Raw genomic sequence first — 20,455 nt, 5'->3', positions numbered from 1 at the left:
CCTCACGACCCTTAGGGCACCCACATCTGATTCCTGATCAGTCTCAGATTGGTCATTTCAGAGAATGTAAGCCTGGTGAAAGACAGATAGTTTGCCTTCTCTATAGTGGATTGGTGTAGGGCTTATATCGATGGGCTATGGTGATCAAATAAATACTTACCGGAGAATGCTTTAGAATAAATTAGGGCTGAAATGACTCTGCAAGAAACACAAGTATCTCGATGATTAAAAATCAGTGATGCAAATTCTTATCAGTGAAGCTTCTCTTAATCCATATAACTGTACCCGCACTGTTCTTACTCATGGTGCCTTATGTGAAGAATAGCCATGAAACCAAAAACAGGTTCAAAAGATAAACAGACAGAATGCGGAAACATACCAAAACAACATTAAAGCAAAGCTATGTTGTATTACTTCTACTGTAGAAGGCGGGAGGATGAAATGAAGCCAAAAGTGACTTTTTGAAGTATTTTTGTGCATTTTCTTGAAACAATAGCAACACAGAGAGGCTATGAATAAGCTCCCAGAATCCAGTATCTTCACAGCAGTAAGGTCAGGCAGGTTGTGCTGAAGATGATGGACAAATATGTTTACTTAAAAGCAGAAGGTTGAACACGGCCAGAGAGCGAGCAGCCTGCACCATGGTGCTGTGGTCGTCACTGCAGAGATAGCAGAGCTTCACGCAGCAGGGTGCTCGTGCATAACCTGGGAGGGCCGGCAGTCAAGCTGCTGCTATGTCACACAAGGTTAGAGGAGCCGGTCTGTTAGCTACGTGAGATTTCTGAATTGTTCCAGAGCGATTTCTAATCATGTTTATTGGTAGAGACTTAGAATTAGCATTTTTGGGTATGTGCAACTGGAGTTGCGTTACATGCAGTTGTATTTTGAATGAACTGATTGAACAAATATACCATAATATACATAAACTAGCTGATTAAAAAAAACACTTTCACACAGATGTTGAGGTCTACTACCTGGGATTTAGATTACCTGGTTTATGTTGTTTGTGTATAAACTAGTGCTGTCAATTCCAGGTGCCGCGATTAAAAGTCCTCACCAGGATTTTGCTCAAGCTTGCTAGATTTTCTCATTAGCAATCCAGGTAAAATTAGTGGAATCAACACAATCCAGGAAGCCTGAGCAAAATCCTGGTGAGGACTTTTAATCGCGGCACCTGGAATTGACAGCACTAGTATAAACCAAACTATTCTGCCATTGATTGGATCAGTATACCGTCTACAATCACTTTGACAAAAATAATGTCTGATGTCTTCCATTCACAAACAGAGGTTTCTGCACATGTGAGGTGTATTTTGATTATTTACTATTGCTCCTTAATACAGTAAAACCATTTTTTAGCTCATTACTCGATTAACGGGTGGGGTGATCACCAGGATACGTGATTACTCTCCTTCTCCACAGCATTTATTCTAGGGCTGCTGCAGTAGATTATTTTAGAAGTGTTGGGAGATTTGTAAGGTCAATGCTGAAAACCGCCTTTTACCATGAGAGCTAGGCTTGGATTTTTGTGAGATTTCTTTTTGAAGTGGTAGAATTATTCAGTTGATGTTAAATGCGTGTATATTTAGAAGTGACCGGCATGAATGAGGCAGTAATTAGTGACAGTAACAGTTTCACCTTTCAGAACTACCACCTGCCTCCTTGACTTTATGTTGCTTTTATATGCAAATTAAGCAAGAATGTGAGTTGCTGATTTTGAGAAGGTACACTTTAAAGTTGGGGACAGTATGGCATCTCTCTCTCTCTCTCTCTCTCTCTCTCTCTCTCTCTCTCTCTCTCTCTCTCTCTCTCTCTCTCTCTCTCTCTCTCTCTCTCGTTCTGCAGTAGGTGTGTGCTAAAACTGCTTTCACCAGCATAGGATGGTGATGGGAAGGGTGTTCAGCCGGACGAAAGACACAAACATTAAATGAGTGGGGAGCACTCGTTGCCGTGGCTACTGTCCTGAACCCATCACATTTCCCTGTATATCCTGAAATGAAGACGTACATGGTGTCTGCTCTGCTTGTTGTGGGCCCTGTCGTGCGTAGGCGGATGCAGAACCCCAGCCTAGAGGGCAGGGCATGGCTGTCGGCCCCCCTCCCATCTCATGGTCTCCATGCCACTTTATTCCACTTAATCACACAACACACCCATATTTGGCAGCACCTTGGAGGCTTGGAAGGAAGCTCGGGGGGGGGGAGCCAGGACCCTCACGGACCGTGCTCAGAAATAGCACCAGCAGGGCCCTGCTTGGTCGTTAGAGGTGCCAGGACTCCATGGAGATTGCTGTTAATTGAGGTGAATGCAGTGAGGAAATACAGTCCCCCACCACCTCCCTTCCCCGAGGGACCCATGGGCCGCTTTATTAGACACGCATGCAGTAAACAGGCTTCAGTGTAATTTGGAGAGTGGGTCTAAATGGATGGGAGAGAGCGTTCTTGTTCCCCTCTGAAATGTAGTGAGAGATGGCTAATGTCTTTATTGACCCACTCCGCCCGTGTCTAGCTGCCGTGCGCCCGGGCGTTCTCTGGCTGGTCCTGCTCCATGCTGGGCTCCAGTGTTTACCTTAACCCAGCGCCAGGGTGCGGAGCCCGCTTCGCCCCCATCTCGCTGGGAGGATCACTTTGGCAGAAGGGCTTGATGGTGCTTTCGGGTCCACCTGGGTTTTTTTTTTCTCTCTCCTGTAGTTATGGCTCACGGCATGGCCCTGGCAACAGCTGTGGGTAAGCACTCGCTGTTGGCATGGTTACAGGTCACAATCCTCCATGGCAAAGCGAGGGGAGAATGAGAAACGGGAACAAAGAGTCATTTTCCTACCGTTGGAAACACACACTGGGGGCAGGGAGGCACACTGGCTTCTTCCTCGCTGGCTGTTTCCTCCTCTGCACCCGCGCGCTCCGTCCTGGCGGTGCTTGAAATATGATGGTAATGTGCCTCACGGGCAGCGGGAGAAGCTTCTCTCTGCCCTGCATCTAAATCAGCTCCCTGCGACTGGGCTCTGCTCTTGTTTGCTCTGGATTTGTGTTCTCTCTCGCTCCTGATGGAGGGCTGAGCGTGGCGGCTGCAGCAGCAATCACCGGCTCCATCTGTGAGAGTCACTGAACCGTTTCATGTTCTCTCTCTCTCTCTCTCTCTCTCTCTCTCTCTCTCTCTCTCTCTCTCTCTCTCTCTCTCTGTCTGTCTGTCTGTCTCTCTCCCCTAACGAGAGGTTTTTTTTTTTCTTTGTTTGCGCTCTCATTAAAGTTCCCACTGATCTTTTCTTTGTCGTTGACTTTCCCCTCCCCCCCTTCACAAACACAACACCCGGGTTTGTGCATAGTAATAGACTTTGTCATTTAATATTCTTTGAGGTGCATGTGAGTCTCTTTGTATTTGCCCAGTAATTTGTGCTTTATTGGCAGCTTGGCTGCCTGGAGCTCCAGAAGACCTGCACACCCCTGTGGGCTGATCTGCTCAATGCTCCTGCCTTATTTGCTCCTGAGCCCCAGGTGATGCTGGGAAAAAGGTGTCCTGCTACACTGATTCCAAGTCGGGCCCGGCTAGGGCCTCCCGCCTCGCACCAGTTACCTGACACTTTTCCCACATTTGATCCGAACGACAGCTTTTACAAATGGCCCCCGAAACAGACGACGTTTTAAGTAGGGATCATTTTTACAACCCAGGCCGGGAAATTAACTTCTGTATGGAGTTGTTTTCCTTGGCACATTGTGTCTGTAAAAACAATATGTTTTTGTAGTTGTCACAAAAGGAGATCTGAACGTTATATCCGTGGTGATACCTCTCGAATTAGGTTGCTGTGTATTTGAAGCAAATTCAATTGCTAGCAGCATTTGTTTTGTTTACGTATCATCTCTGGGCATGTAAGGGGATGAACATCGTACATACACCTTTTGCAAGCCCTCAGTTCTTTCTGTAACAAACGCACTGGTGGGAGGAGCTTATGAGACCGAGTATAGCCAAACCTTCAGTACAAATGTGTCACCATGGAGACCTAGCCTTATGACTCAGTTATTATGATGCAGGCAGGTTGCTTGCATAGTCCACCACAGGAGCTTCTTTTCATAAAGAATAGATAGAACATAAAATATTTAGTATGGTCAACACTAACGGTGATTAACGAGTTGCCCCGCTGAGACATTTTGGCAACATGTAATGTCAGATTGTTGCAGGGATGACACATGCAGACTTAATTAGGTGCTTAGTTTATTGGCGTGTTTATTCAGTAATAAGAGTTTAATGCTTTGTCCAGGAGTAAGATTTCCTGTGTGTAATATTTATAGAATTCCTGTGCTTCCAGAGAGTTTTCTTGGCAATGGTTTGGGATTGGGGTTAGTGTACTGAATATACATATTTGTATAGTTTCCCAGCAGGCAAAGCACATGGGGATAGCAGAATGCTGCAGCCCAAGGTGAGGGATATAAAATCTGTGACAGAGTGCCAGAACTGTTGTATGGGTGAGCAGGTCCACTGAGCGTGAAAACTCTCAGGAGTGCTTAGAGGGCAGTAGGAGTGTGGGTCTGTGTTGCTCCCAATTAATGTAATTTATGATGTGTGATATCCATATCTAATGGAATACGTTCTATTGAATCAGCTGGGGGATTACTGTTGAGCGTTTTTGAAGGTGATATTTACCTTAGACAGTACTGACTTCATTTGAATTGTAGATTATGTAAATTTATCCAGACCAGATCATGAAAAGAAATAAATTTGCTATCCGTCAAAACGTTTTGAACATGTGAGCTTTTCTGTTTTCATATAGTGTTGTTTAGTGGTGAGGTGTTGTATAGAAAGTAGGAGTACCACACTGAAGTATATGTATATAGTGGAAAGGAGACTTTCACAGGTCATCATGCACCATGGTGAGACTGAGCACAGCAACAAGACACAATGTAGTTATCCTGCATCAGCAAGGTCTCTCCCAGATTTCAAAAGATTTCAAAGAACACTGGGGCTTCAAGATGAAGAAACACAAAGACACTGGCGACGTTGAGGACTGTAGACACAGTAGATGCTGCAGTGCAGATGAAAGCATATCCCGTCCCTTCAAAATCAGACGTCCAGCAGTGCCATCAGCTCAGAACTGGCACAAAACCAGTGGAATCCAGGCATGCCCATCTACTGTTCAGAAATGTCTGGCCAGAAGTGTTGTTTATGGAAGAATTGTGGCCAGGAAGCCATACCTTCGACATGGAAACAAGCCCAAGTGACTCAACTATGCATGAAAACATAGGAAGTGGGGTGCAGAAGTGTTGCAGCAGGTGCTTTGGAGTGATGAGTCAAAAATGTAAAATAATTGGCTGAAATTGAAGGTAGTTCTTTCTATGAGGAGCTGAACAGCAGTAATTAAGTAAATGTTATTTATATCGCACTTTAATACAACTTACATTGACCAAATTGCTGTACATTTTCATCTACAAAACACATCAAGATCAACACACAAGATCACCAAATACATAAACATAAGTAATATGCATATATACAGTACATATACAAACCTGTACATATATACACACACGCAAGTGCACATAATCATATGTCAAAATATAAAACTAAGCTAAATTACTAAATAATAATAACATAAAATAAAGATGAAACATTTGGCAGAACTAAAAGAAAACGCTGTTAAAAAATGCCTGTAAAGGTGTGTTTTCAGAAGAGATATAAAAACAGCAGTCGAAGATGCTTGACGAATATTGAGAGCACTGCAATAATGATTTTTACTGGCAACAGTGAAGCATAGTGGTTCCTTGTGGGTTTGTGGCTGCATTTCAACAAATAAACGTAGGGATTTGGTCAGGATTAATGGTGCCTTCAGTGATGAGGAATACAGGCAGGTACTTATCCATCATGAAGAACAATCAGGGAGGCATCTCCACATTTATTCAGGATAATGACCCTAAACATACAGCCAATGTCATTAAGAAACTTTAGCGTGAAGGAGAACTAGGACTCCTAAAACTGATAAGTCCCCCACAGAGCCCTGATCTCAATATTGAGTGTATCTGTGATTGCCTGAAGAAACAGAAGGATTTGAGTGTTCACCGAAGATCTTCCAAGATGTCTGGAATGACCTTCATGCCAAGTTAATTAAAAAAGTACCCAGAAGAATTTGTTGTTCTGAATGCAAAGGGTAGTCACACCAAACACTGATTTGGGAACTATGGATGCCTCAAAACCCAACAGCTAAACTAACTCCAAAACAAGTAGTAGCTCAGTGTAACAACATCCACTAGTGGCAACTGTTGCTACAACCTGAGATCGACAAGGCACAACATTAATGCTACAGCAGAACCAGGACAATAGGTGAAAGAGGGAAGTCATCCAGCACCCCAAAATGTGGAACCAAGACCCAGTGAATCATTTGCACCAAGCTCACCACATGACATACTGGCTGAAGAAGCTAACTGCACTTCTCACCACATGACATACTGGCTGAAGAAGCTAACTGCACTTCTCACCACATGACATACTGGCTGAAGAAGCTAACTGCACTTCTCACCACATGACATACTGGCTGAAGAAGCTAACTGCACTTCTCAACACATGACATACTGGCTGAAGAAGCTAACTGCACTTCTCAGGATGGAACTCATCCTGAATGGTTAACTGACCGACGGACGGTCCGGATCCTGAAGGAATCATCCAATTGCTGGCTGATAACCTGTCTCTGAGCAATATTGAATATTCATGAGCACCGTCACCAGAGGAGCCACACACCAGCTAATGGTGCAGTAAACACCAGTAAACACAGAGCAAAGATCCTGTGGGACTTTCAGGTATAGACTGATAGTAATGGATCAACAGAACATAGCAACATCAGGAACAAGGAACATGAAAAGGTCAAGAAATACCAAGGACCGAGAGAAGTGCTAGAAAATATGTGGAATGTGCAGCCAATGGTAATCTGAGCACTAGCGTTTGTGACCCCTAAAAAGGGAGAATGGCTCCAGCCGATCCAGTGCCCTGGGCCATCTAGTGTGTGTTTGAACAGAGGACATGGTGAACAAGTAATTTTATTTTTTGAATGACATTTTACCGTTGATATTCTGCCAAGCAGTGAAAGCGAAGTTCATGCAGCAGTGTAGTTCATCTTTTGTTTTCAGTAATGGTTTGAAATGAATAGGAAATGGCTCTGAGAGTTGGGAAGACATGTGGATGCTTAGCTATTTAATGCTGCCTGTAAAGAAAGCAGGGAGTAGGTTTCAGTTACAGCATTACAACCTCCCTTGTTAATGTGGAGAATGATGGACTTATTCCGCTTCACCGAGCGACTAGATATTTTGGAAAATGTATCCGAGTGTTATTGTCTTCACTAGAGAGTTGGATGAATCATGTAGGTATAACCATACGTCATCTACATGGAGAATGGCCTAGTGTGTTTTTGTACATTATACCTTTGTTGCTTCTGGGTTGGGTGAAACTCTGGGATCTGGGATCATTGGTGCTGAAGGTGGCGGGGGGGTGAAGGGTATAGTGACCAATGAATAAATTATTTTCCAAAGCCAAATTTCTGCAGTGTTGCGAAGAGAAATTTACAGTTGACCCCATCAGTTGCTTTTTCAGCATCTAAGGAAGTAATAATAAGGAAGACTTGATTATGTTGTTGCCCTGTGAAAATCAAAATGAGTTGAGTCTGCCCAGGTTTTCAAAGTGTCATCCTTTAGTGAATCCTGTCTGATCAGGGTGAAAGTAATGGTGAGTGGCATGAACATTTTGATTTGATTGGTCAGACTATTTTGGTTTGCAAACTTGAGATTTGTTGTTAAGTGATATAGGGCAGTAACTTGTATCATGGTTAAAAATTGATGTAAGGTACGATGTGCTGCAAATGCACAGGATTCTGCATGAAGGTCTTCTACACAAGTAGCTTTGTCATTCGGCATCTGTATTATAGTGAATTCTTTTCAAATTATTTTTCAGTTATTGCTTTGTCCTGAATTTCTACATTTCTGAGGTCAGCTATGGTAGATTAAAATCATCTAGGAAACGGTGAATGTCATCTGAAGATGGATATTGTGTAGAAGTGTGTAATTCCTTAGAAAATACTTGAAGCATGCTATTTGTCTTCTGTGGTATAACCAAGGTCTCCCCTGCGGAAGTTCTTTTTAGCCAGTATGATTTCCTTGTTCTTTTTTTATTTATTTGCCAAGTGTTAACATGGTTTGTGTTTGAAGTGTTCATATCCAAGTCTTTGAATCATAAACCGAGTTTTTTTCACCATCTAGTTGAAATTGCAAATATTTAAATAATTCCATTTCTGTTTCTTCTTTAGGGTCTTTAGCATATTTTCCAACAACAGCTTTGATTCTTGGTTCCAGATAATTATCTTCTTATCTGTTAATAATGAAATTATCTTCACTCTCAGTGCTTTACCCGTCTCCCAAAGTAACGTGAGTTTCTGGAGAGTTATTTATTTTGGCAAAGTATGCCCACTCTCTTTAAAGAGAGAAGCCTGTTCCGTCTGGATGCTACCAACATGGGCTGTTTATGTCTGAAGTTAAATTATACTAGGGCCTACTGACTACATTTGAAATTAAATGATACCGGGGCATGGTCACTGACTACACTTTGTTTTATATGACAAGGAAAATATTTGAATTGAAGCTTTTCCAGTTTTTGGTGGTCTGATTGGGTGATAGGATAGCTTGTCGTATATGTAAGCAATTGATTATCTGTGTTCTCTTACCCTGTGAACCAAATCCTTGTCTATTCCAGGATGAAAGGTTTAATTACTGACATGGGTTTATATGTGTTCAGATTTTAATATTAGCATATTTGTATTTTCTTGCATTATGCTCCCTGTGTTGTCATGTGAATGTGGGTGTTTGGTTGATGTGAAGATTGCATGTATATTAATGATTGTTCAAACTATCTGCTCAAACCGATTTAGAAGCATGTATTTAAGTAGAAATGTTGGTGTGATTGGTGTTGTGGGTGTCTAAAACATTTTTTAATCCATCTCTGACTGATGTACAAATGAACATAAGTGTCACATTTAACAAGACTTGGTTTGAGAGAATGAGTAGACATTATAGAGGGAGGCTCTGAGATGCGTAGACAAAAAGGCACAACAATGAATCTTTTAGTGTCTGCTTTCCTTTACATTATTATGACTCCTTTCTTCTGTAACCTCTTTGTAACACACATGGCATGTATTAGAACAGCCACAGTGTTATTGTAGTCACACAGTAAAGCTGGTTTTCTATATAAAGTTTGTCCACTATAACATTGCCATGTTGTCATTCTCTTCTGTAATTTCATTATTTGGTCAATTTTCTTTCTTCTTTGATTAATGTTCTTATAAAAGTAGTCGTTCATGCTGTGCCTGGTTCCCTTCTGCTCCATTCCTCTGCTTTTAGCACTTCTTCTTGCGTAAAGTGTTCTAATTGTGCCGTTTTGGTTTGCATGGTGAGGTAAATATAAGGTTGTCTTGCATGCTACAACATTGGATTTTACAACACTGAAGTTTTGAGTTCTGTTTACTGGTTGTGTCCATTCATCCTGATCTTGTTAGTACATTGGAATGCAGCATGGCATTTTCATTTTTGAATGGGTCTATTTCGGCTTGGCTATATCTGACATACTTTCGCAGTTCTCACATCTTTTTATGCATGGATTTGAGTAATGTGAGTTTGCTGTTAATGGAAAATAGCAAACACACCTCGACCTGAGCTGTGGTTAGGTCCTTCATGTCTATAGTGGAGCTTTTCTTAGGGTTGACTGGACCTTCGACTTTGCAAGAGTTCGCCATTGTATGTTTCACAAAACAGCTGTCAGGAAACTATGCAGGATGACTCTCACTTTGAGAGTTATCTAGTATCTTATAAAGTGAAAAATGAAGCTTGGTTCAACAACAAGCCACTGCCATGTTGAGGTTCAACTCCTCTTGTGAGATTTCCGACTTTCAGTTCACCTATCACAGGAACCCCCTTCCACAAACATTTTTAAACAAATAAACAACTGTCTGTGGGTTCCAGAGCAGTGAGACAGGTGACGTCCTGTGTTTGATTCCCAGCAGAGCTACAACCTCATGGTTCGGCATGCGAGACTGAACAGCTTACCATGCTCCCTATGTAAGAGGGGTGTCTCGTCTCCTTCTCTCTGCAGGTCCACAGTCATGCCTGTTGTCACCATCTGTGGCCAGGTATATGGAACTAGCCGGTTAGCTCTGTAGAACTGGGTAGTAAACTCCCTCCCACAAATGTGTTTCACTCTGTCACTTTTGTGGCATGAAAAGATGGCATGGCTGGCTTCCCACCTAACGGGGGAGGCATATGCTCACTAGCATGCCCCTGCTACTGACTGTAGTGTGAGCAACATCTAGATAGCAGATGCAAATTAACTAGGACTAACCTTAGACAGAAAATTTGGATAAAAATACATTCTGAGGAATTTCAGTGACAATTTCATTGAAGGACATAATAGAGGATGTTATCTTGATACATATTTAGCTATTTATTAGTAGTTAAAGAGGATGAATTTAAACTGAATTGCATGGCCATTCCTGTCCTGTTTGTGAGGGTTAAGCGACTGGGGTGGGCCAGTCAGTCCACTCAGACTAGTCAGCGTTCGGTCTGACCCAGTGTCAGGACGTCCTCCTCAGGTGTGACGTTGGCGTCCATCCCAGACGGGGCACTGCCCACAGCTCAGCAGTCAGAGCGCCGCTAGCAGGCCCAGCGAGCGGCTGCAACGGCGCGCCAGGCGCTAAGTACGCGGGATCCCACTGCCTAGACAGCCCAAAGCTTGTGGCGACAGAGAGGAACAGGATGATGGATGACGACGTTTTCTCTGGTCACATTTCCTCTGGGTGTTGAGAGTTCCATTTGTGATGGATCACTGTGGCGGTGCGGAGTCCCAGTCTGCAGGAGCTTTGGGTGCGCCCTTCTGAAGAGGAGGAAGAGCCTGGTGCATCCTTAGGGAAGTTCAAGGAGAAAAGCAAAGAGAGAGATTTAGTACTTGCCAAAATGACATGATGCAATCATTATATCATTATTTGTGTTTTTTGTTTTGTTTCTGTTTTGTTTTATTCTTATTTGTGGTTCTGGCAACATTGTCTATCAGTCGACATCTCAGAAAATGCTGGTAAGTTGTTTTCAATAACAGCTATTAGATTGACTGCGCTGTTTAATTTCTTTACATCTTTTTTGTTTTGTTTTTTGTTTTTTTTGTTTTTTTTACTACGCTGGCTCTTTGCACACATTATAGACTTGGGACTTTTGGTTGGTCCTGGTTCATTCACGCAGTGCCTGTGGCTGTCGAACCATGTCAGAAGGGTACACTGTGGTGGAACCCTTCTCCTCCTCCTCTGAGGAACAGCTCTCCTCATTGCCTGCTTTTGTCATGAGACGTGATGGCCGTTTCTCTCCCTCTTCAACTCCCTCCTGTGCACTTAAACCCAAACCCCGTACCTGTCCCCCCTCCCAGTCCCCTGCTGGCCTGAACCACCCACTCTTTTCCTTTGCCGTTCTTCTGTGTGACTTGCATGCTAACATAAACCTCGCCTCTGCGTTTTGCCTCGGTTTGGAGAGAAAGTCCGCGTTTTCTTCAGTATTGCTTACGCGCTCAGTTATGCATTCATTTGTGATTGGCTGAACAATCCATGTACCAAAACAGGAAGAGGCGGACTCTAAAGGAGGCCTAATGTGTCTTCATCTTGGTCTCCAAGATCCCCTCCTGTGGTGGATGAGTTGAGTCATGCCTGTGTGCTCCTTCCCAAGGCTGTGGTGGTGGGAGGAGCCTGTTTCATGTCCCACCTGACTCACGCATCCCTAACAGCCTCATGGATGTTCAGCACAAGCATGCTGTCTGTCTGTGTGGGAGTTCATTGCTGTGTTCGCTCCAGTAACCATTAGTGCTGTTCCATGATGCTTTTGATTTTTATGCTCATTAGTTTTATTTTCCTTTTATAAAAAGTGTTGGCTTGAAAACACAACTGATTGGCTTTCATTTCAAATTTCACATTCAGATTAGTTCTGTATGCTCCGGTTTGTCCTGTCGGGCAACTTAGTCCATATGTCCTCTGTAGCATTTGATAATGCACTACACTGACCATGTACTAAAAAGTCAAATTTGGTACCATTTAAAGATTGAAGCTCTTTGTAGAGGGAAGTGGATGATGGGGACTTTTGATCAAGTTGTGCTGAAAGCTTTTTAATCAGTTATGTTCAATGCAATGGGCTAATGACACTTTTTTTTTCCTCACTAAGACAATGAACACTGAATATTCAGGGCATTTTGGGCTTACTTTGATCTCACCGATAGATATGTTTAGTTGTTAAGACTTGACATCAGTCATTTCAGGAATGGGATGGCAGTGCAAACGATTCCCTGATTTTTTGCAGGTGTTTTTCACCTGCTTAGACTCACAGAACCGAGATTCTTGCCCACGGAGAGCAGCAGCACTGAGGCGTTCCTGCTGTGGTCCGGTCTGTCTCTGCTCCAGGGCCGTTTGCCAGATCAGTGCGTTTGCTGGCGGGTGGTGATGAAGCGTGTCCGCCCCCCCGCTGTGTGGAAGCGCTCACAGGCACCTCAGGGAGCCTTTATTTCCCTTTTGTGTTTACACACCCAGTTCTCCAGCATACCTCTGTGCTAGAATAGGAGAGGCAGGCCAGACCAACACTACAGGAATGCCTTCACATAAGTAAGGCTTGTGTTACTGTGCTCTAGGTTGTTGGGTCCTCTAGAAGGTTGTGTGCATGCTTGTGTGTGTGTGTGTGTGTGTGTGTGTGTGTATCATTCCTCTTTCTGTCTCTTGTGCCTTACAGTCCACTCCATTGCACCTGGCAGCAGGATACAACAGAGTCCGCATCGTCCAGCTTCTCCTGCAGCATGGTGCAGATGTGCATGCAAAAGACAAAGGGTATGTCCTTCCCCTCCTCCACACTTACACACACCTTACACACACACTGTCCTTCCCCTCCTCCACACTTACACACGCCTTACACACACTGTCCTTCCCCTCCTCCACACTTACACACGCCTTACACACACTGTCCTTCCCCTCCTTCACACTTACACACACCTTACACACACACTGTCCTTCCCCTCCTCCACACTTACACACACCTTACACACACACTGTCCTTCCCCTCCTCCACACTTACACACACCTTACACACACACTGTCCTTCCCCTCCTCCACACTTACACACGCCTTACACACACACTGTCCTTCCCCTCCTCCACACTTACACACGCCTTACACACACACTGTCCTTCCCCTCCTCCACACTTACACACGCCTTACACACACTGTCCTTCCCCTCCTCCACACTTACACACGCCTTACACACTGTCCTTCCTCTCCTCCACACTTACACACGCCTTACACACACTGTCCTTCCTCTCCTCCACACTTACACACACCTTACACACACTGTCCTTCCCCTCCTCCACACTTACACACGCCTTACACACACACTGTCCTTCCTCTCCTCCACACTTACACACGCCTTACACACACACACGCTGTCCTTCCTCTCCTCCACACTTACACATGCCTTACACACACACTGTCCTTCCCCTCCTCCACACTTACACACGCCTTACACACACACACTGTCCTTCCCCTCCTCCACACTTACACACGCCTTACACACACACTGTCCTTCCCCTCCTCCACACTTACACATGCCTTACACACACACTGTCCTTCACCTCCTCCACACTTACACACGCCTTACACACACACACTGTCCTTCCCCTCCTCCACACTTACACACGCCTTACACACACACTGTCCTTCCTCTCCTCCACACTTACACACGCCTTACACACACTGTCCTTCCTCTCCTCCACACTTACACACGCCTTACACACACTGTCCTTCCCCTCCTCCACACTTACACACGCCTTACACACACTGTCCTTCCCCTCCTCCACACTTACACACGCCTTACACACACTGTCCTTCCCCTCCTCCACACTTACACACGCCTTACACACACACCGTCCTTCCCCTCCTCCACACTTACACACACCTTACACACACACTGTCCTTCCCCTCCTCCACACTTACACACGCCTTACACACACACTGTCCTTCCCCTCCTCCACACTTACACACACCTTACACACACACTGTCCTTCCTCTCCTCTACACTTACACACACCTTACACACACTGTCCTTCCCCTCCTCCACACTTACACACACCTTACACACACACCGTCCTTCCCCTCCTCCACACTTACACACACCTTACACACACACTGTCCTTCCTCTCCTCCACACTTACACACGCCTTACACACACACTGTCCTTCCCCTCCTCCACACTTACACACACCTTACACACACACTGTCCTTCCTCTCCTCTACACTTACACACACCTTACACACACTGTCCTTCCCCTCCTCCACACTTACACACACCTTACACACACACTGTCCTTCCCCTCCTCCACACTTACACACGCCTTACACACACACTGTCCTTCCCCTCCTCCACACTTACACACACCTTACACACACTGTCCTTCCCCTCCTCCACACTTACACACGCCTTACACACACTGTCCTTCCCCTCCTCCACACTTACACACACCTTACACACACACTGTCCTTCCCCTCCTCCACACTTACACACACCTTACACACACACACTGTCCTTCCCCTCCTCCACACTTACACACGCCTTACACACACACTGTCCTTCCCCTCCTCCACACTTACACACACCTTACACACACACTGTCCTTCCCCTCCTCCACACTTACACACACCTTACACACACACTGTCCTTCCTCTCCTCCACACTTACACACGCCTTACACACACACACACACTGTCCTTCCTCTCCACACTTACACACGCCTTACACACACACACACTGTCCTTCCTCTCCTCCACACTTACACACGCCTTACACACACTGTCCTTCGCCTCCTCCACTTTTACACACACCTTACACACACTGTCCTTCCCCTCCTCCACACTTACACACACTTTACACACACTGTCCTTCCCCTCCTCCACACTTACACACACCTTACACACACTGTCCTTCCCCTCCTCCACACTTACACACACCTTACACACACACACACACTGTCCTTCCCCTCCTCCACACTTACACACACCTTACACACACACTGTCCTTCCCCTCCTCCACACTTACACACACCTTACACACACACTGTCCTTCCCCTCCTCCACACTTACACACACCTTACACACACTGTCCATCCCCTCCTCCACACTTACACACACTGTCCTTCCCCTCCTCCACACTTACACACACCTTACACACACACACACTGTCCTTCCTCTCCTCCACACTTACACACACCTTACACACACACTGTCCTTCCCCTCCTCCACACTTACACACACCTTACACACACTGTCCATCCCCTCCTCCACACTTACACACACCTTACACACACTGTCCTTCCCCTCCTCCACACTTACACACACCTTACACACACACACACTGTCCTTCCTCTCCTCCACACTTACACACACCTTACACACACTGTCCTTCCCCTCCTCCACACTTACACACACCTTACACACACACTGTCCTTCCCCTCCTCCACACTTACACACACCTTACACACACACTGTCCTTCCCCTCCTCCACACTTACACACACCTTACACACACACTGTCCTTCCCCTCCTCCACACTTACACACGCCTTACACACACTGTCCTTCCTCTCCTCCACACTTACACACGCCTTACACACACTGTCCTTCCTCTCCTCCACACTTACACACGCCTTACACGTGTGTGTGTGTGTGTGTGTGTGTGTGTGTGTGTGTGTGTGTGTGTGTGTTTATTCATATATATTTGTGTATACGTTGTCAGTCAGGTTTGACCTTCCAAACTGTATATTTTACATGTTTTCAGTCAAGGTATCAAAACAGTGAAACAAGACGTATGTGATTCATGTGTTGCTCTTGCAATGAAGGACCATACATCCATATACTGTTCCTCCCACATTCTACAGAATAATAAATAGGTGCTATTGCAAGTTTTATTTTTAAATGTCCACAGAAATGAAGTAAGGTAAGACTTAATAGACTAAATTAAATATACTTAGCATTTTAATGTAATTTTAATATACATAAAATCAAACACTAAAATTACTGATTACACAAAAAGGGGAAATGGCTGATGCATGGTTTATCATTGCAAGGGCTCATATATTGACTCTATTATAGCTTCTTTAAAAGTTTAAAGTAAAAGTTTTTTTTTTGTTGTGTGTGTGGGTCTGTGTGTGTTTGTTCATATTTGGTCTACCGACCCTTGCCATTTATTTTCCTTAGACACAAATTTACACATTAATCTTAGACTTACGTAAACATTAGACTTACATACTCTGTCAGTGTTGGACTTTTCACTGGTATTGTATATCGTATATGACTCTGATTTTTATGAACATATCCAGAGACTCTTGTATATGGTGGTGTGTGTGGGGCTGGTAAGAATGACCACGTTTTGCTGTTTCTTGCACAGCGGCCTGGTTCCTCTGCACAACGCCTGCTCCTACGGACACTACGAGGTCACCGAGCTGCTGCTGAAGGTATGGGCACACACACGGGCACACACACACACACAGACACACACACACGGGCACACACACACACACACACAGACACACACACACGGGCACACACACACACACACGGGCACACACACACACACACGGGCACACACACACGGGCACACACGCACACGGACACACACGCACACGGACACACACACGCACACGGACGCACACGGACGGACGCACACGGACACACGCACACGGACGGACGCACACGCACACGGACACACACGCACACGGACACACACGCACACGGACACACACGCACACGGACACACACGCACACGGACGCACACGCACACGGACGCACACGGACACACACGCACACGGACACACACGCACACGGACACACACGCACACGGACACACACGCACACGGACACACACGCACACGGACACACACGCACACGGACACACACGCACACGGACACACACGCACACACACGCACACGGACACGCACACGGACACGCACACACGCGGGCACGGACACGCACACACGCGGGCACGGACACGCACACACGCGGGCACGGACACGCACACACGCGGGCACGGACACGCACACACGCGGGCACGGACACGCACACACGCGGGCACGGACACACACGCGGGCACGGACACACACGCGGGCACGGACACACACGCGGGCACGGACACACACGCGGGCACGGACACGCGGGCACGGACACGCGGGCACGGACACGCGGGCACGGACACACGCGGGCACGGACACACACGGGCACGGACACACACGGGCACGGACACGGACACGGGCACGGGCACACGGGCACGGACACACGTGGTTCTTGTGAAGTTCTGCCATGCAATCTAAAACAATGACGACTTAAAAACTTGGGGCCGTATAAATTTGTGGAGCATTTTGCAGAGGATATATTTATTTAGAAGCCAAGGTTTTACACGTGTCATGTGGTTGGAGGGCCTCACGTCTCTGTGTGAGTGGCACACTATGGTACCTCACAGCGGACGCTGACTGAATGCAGCTGATTGCTCCATCAGGGCAGTAACCCCCCCCCAGTGTGCAGGAAGAGCTTCCTTCAGTGCAGCCTGTGCTGTGTGGAAGCGTGTCACGTGTGTGTGGTGTCTCACGCGCGTCCATGTGCCCAGCACACTCCCACGCCGTCGGAGCAGCACGTGGCCCGTCTCCAGATGGAACAACTCCTTCCTCCCGTGTCCTCTTCTCAGACCGTCGACAGTACCTCGCATTTCCGCCCCACGATGCATCTGCCTCAACACCTCGCTCTGCATCTGATTAAAGATCCCGCACCACGATCAGACAAGCGATTAAAAACAACCGTTATCAGACGCAGCCGTGGACAGAGGGGCTCAGGGTGGAGTTACCGTGGACTCCTATATACTGCAGTCACGCCGTTTGCTTTGTTTCTTTGTTGTCGCGTGGAGCGAGAGTTTGGCAGCACATCGGAGACGTTTGCGAAAGCTGTTGGCCCCTGCGTGACTCCCCGCGTGCTCGATTTTGTGACATTTGCCAAAAAAAAAAAAAATGTTAGATGTTCCTTCCCTCAGCACTGTTTACTCAATTTTCTGCACTGACTCCCCAGCTGAGAAAGTCATAGTTGACCGATTGTGGGCGTGCCGTCGCTATCCGAGCGCCACTCTGCTGGGTTTTGATGCATTTTGGAATTTGCTTCGGGACGGCGGGGTGATCGGTCGCTTGCTCTCATCCTGCCTGCTCTCGGCCCACAGCACGGCGCCTGCGTGAACGCCATGGACCTGTGGCAGTTCACGCCGCTGCACGAGGCCGCGTCGAAGAACCGCGTGGAGGTCTGCTCGCTGCTCCTCAGCCACGGTGCGGACCCCACCCTGGTCAACTGTCACGGGAAGAGCGCCGTGGACATGGCCCCTACCCCGGAGCTCAAAGAGAGGCTGACCTGTGAGTATGCCCTCTTCGTCCCTCTGGGCCATTGGGCCACTCCTGTTTCTAGCAAAGGGTACACGTTCTACACGGGGCTATGAAGTGAAAGGTTTGATAATGGGGCAGACCTTTTCCATTGTGAAAAATCTTAACCTCCATCTTCACCAGGGCTCTTACAGGGGGCCCGAAGCCATATGAAAATAACTGATATTGTATATAACATTTTACATTCAAAGAGCAGATTCAAGCCGTTTTTCTCAATTTTCAACTGTCAGTTTTCTTACAAACAGTCCTTACGAACAATACATTTAAAGCAACCGCTTTATACATAATCTTAACGCCTAACTTGTGATTTTAACCGTAAAAGACATAATTCATCCTGTCTTGAATGGATTCTATGAATCTCCATCTGTCAGCCAAGGCCCTGTATTTACAAAGTGAGTTGCTGGTGACCTGTAGTAGCTGGAACTATTGAGTTGCTATAATAAATAGCGTCACATTGCTGAATGTGATTTTCATATATAAAGTTGAAAGTGATATTAAGGAGACATGAAAGTGCTTCATCAGCTGCATTTCTGCTGATGCTGATAGTATTAAGGACACGTCAGTGTGACCTTAATATTGGCTGATTTTGGCTGCCAAACGAGGGGCTTCTGTTCTTGCAAAATATTCACATACATGTCCAAACACTATAGCTGACTCTGTAGACGTTGGACACTAGATTGTGATCCAGGTTTAGGGGTGTAAACGCAGACATCTCTGATGTTCCTGTGTCTACGCACTGATCCGAGTCACGCTGAGCATTTTCTCGCCCGTCGCCTTAGCAGGCGCATAAACCACATCTCACTCGCCCACGTGAGCTGCCCACGTGAGACGCCCGTGCAGGGCGGCTAGCAGCGTGGGCCCGATTGAGGTCGGTGTTCTTCTGGGTGCCTGGCTGAGGTAAACGTCTCAGCTGTCGGAGGAGGACAGCTTTAAACGCCCAGCGTTTCTCGCCTGGCACAGTCGGGGGGGCTGGTCAGAGATGGAGGGTTGTCAGCAGCTGTCTGTGATCATATGGCTCACAGAAGCTTCCATCTGGCTTTTCCCAGGATGGGGCGGGAAGTTTTACCTTTCTACCGTGAAATCTGCAACATGGAGCTCTCTCTTGATGCTGCATTTCATGTGGGAAATGAAATGCTTCTGTGTGTGTATAAAGAGCCATTTGTAAAGATGGATGGAGAATTCTCAAGCCTTTTTCTCCTGTGATTAGCTTAAGTGAAGTCATGATCTCTCATGAGGCAAAGTCGGCTTACCTAAAAATATAAAAGGAATGTTTCAGAAATGGAAATAAAGAGCTTATGATGGCGGCATCTTCACCTGGGCTTTTGTCCCGCAGCACCACCCGTCTGGGAATTTACTTGTTACTTTGAATTGAATTGGTTATTTCTTTTATTTCCACATAAGCCCGTTTTCCCGCTCTTTTCCCCACAGACGAGTTTAAGGGGCATTCGCTCCTGCAGGCATCACGGGAGGCTGACATGACCAAGGTGAAGAAGACTCTGGCCCTGGAGGTCATCAACTTCAAGCACCCGCAGACGCACGAGACCGCGCTGGTGAGTCCATCACCCCCAAACTGTCCCCGCTGCGGCAGCTGGGAGCCCCGCGAGAGCTTCAGCGTGCTCTCCTGGTGTGACGTTTGATGTGCTTGTGTTGCAGCACTGCGTGGTGGCCTCTCCACACCCCAAGCGGAAGCAGGTGACCGAGCTGCTCTTGCGCAAAGGGGCCAACGTCAACGAAAAGAACAAAGAGTGAGTGTGAGCGCAGCCTCCATACACACACACACACACACACACACACACCAGTCCCACCCTCGGCTCTTTACCGCCAGCTTCCAGCCCTGGCTGATTGGACAAACTCATTAGATTTCAGCAGTGTTAAAGCCACAATCTATACGTCAATAAAGCGGGTCTATCACGGTGGGTCACTGGTGGTGACGAGAGCTCACAATCAAATCCTAGTAATCAAGTCCAGGA

The 20,455-nt window shown here is 46.4% G+C and overlaps 1 protein-coding gene across 8 annotated transcripts in view; it reads left to right on the top strand.

Annotated features, from left to right (window-relative positions):
- Positions 1-20,455, top strand: part of tnksa (tankyrase, TRF1-interacting ankyrin-related ADP-ribose polymerase a) — a 72,318-nt gene that overhangs the window by 37,881 nt on the left and 13,982 nt on the right. For 4 of the 8 annotated variants that reach the window (XM_076980842.1, XM_076980844.1, XM_076980845.1 and 1 more), the window contains 6 exons: positions 11,062-11,082; positions 12,765-12,859; positions 16,462-16,528; positions 18,272-18,458; positions 19,914-20,035; positions 20,139-20,230. In XM_076980842.1, the coding sequence (XP_076836957.1) occupies positions 11,062-11,082; positions 12,765-12,859; positions 16,462-16,528; positions 18,272-18,458; positions 19,914-20,035; positions 20,139-20,230 (584 nt within the window). The remainder of the gene's footprint in view (positions 1-11,061; positions 11,083-12,764; positions 12,860-16,461; positions 16,529-18,271; positions 18,459-19,913; positions 20,036-20,138; positions 20,231-20,455) is intronic. The other 4 variants (XM_076980846.1, XM_076980843.1, XM_076980848.1 and 1 more) reach the window with 1 other exon arrangement.

The sequence above is a fragment of the Brachyhypopomus gauderio genome, chromosome 18 (genome assembly GCF_052324685.1).
Source record: "Brachyhypopomus gauderio isolate BG-103 chromosome 18, BGAUD_0.2, whole genome shotgun sequence".
Classification (NCBI taxonomy): Eukaryota; Metazoa; Chordata; class Actinopteri; order Gymnotiformes; family Hypopomidae; genus Brachyhypopomus; species Brachyhypopomus gauderio.
Note: the sequence above shows the minus strand (reverse complement) of the source record. Positions and strands in the feature narration are given on the sequence as shown.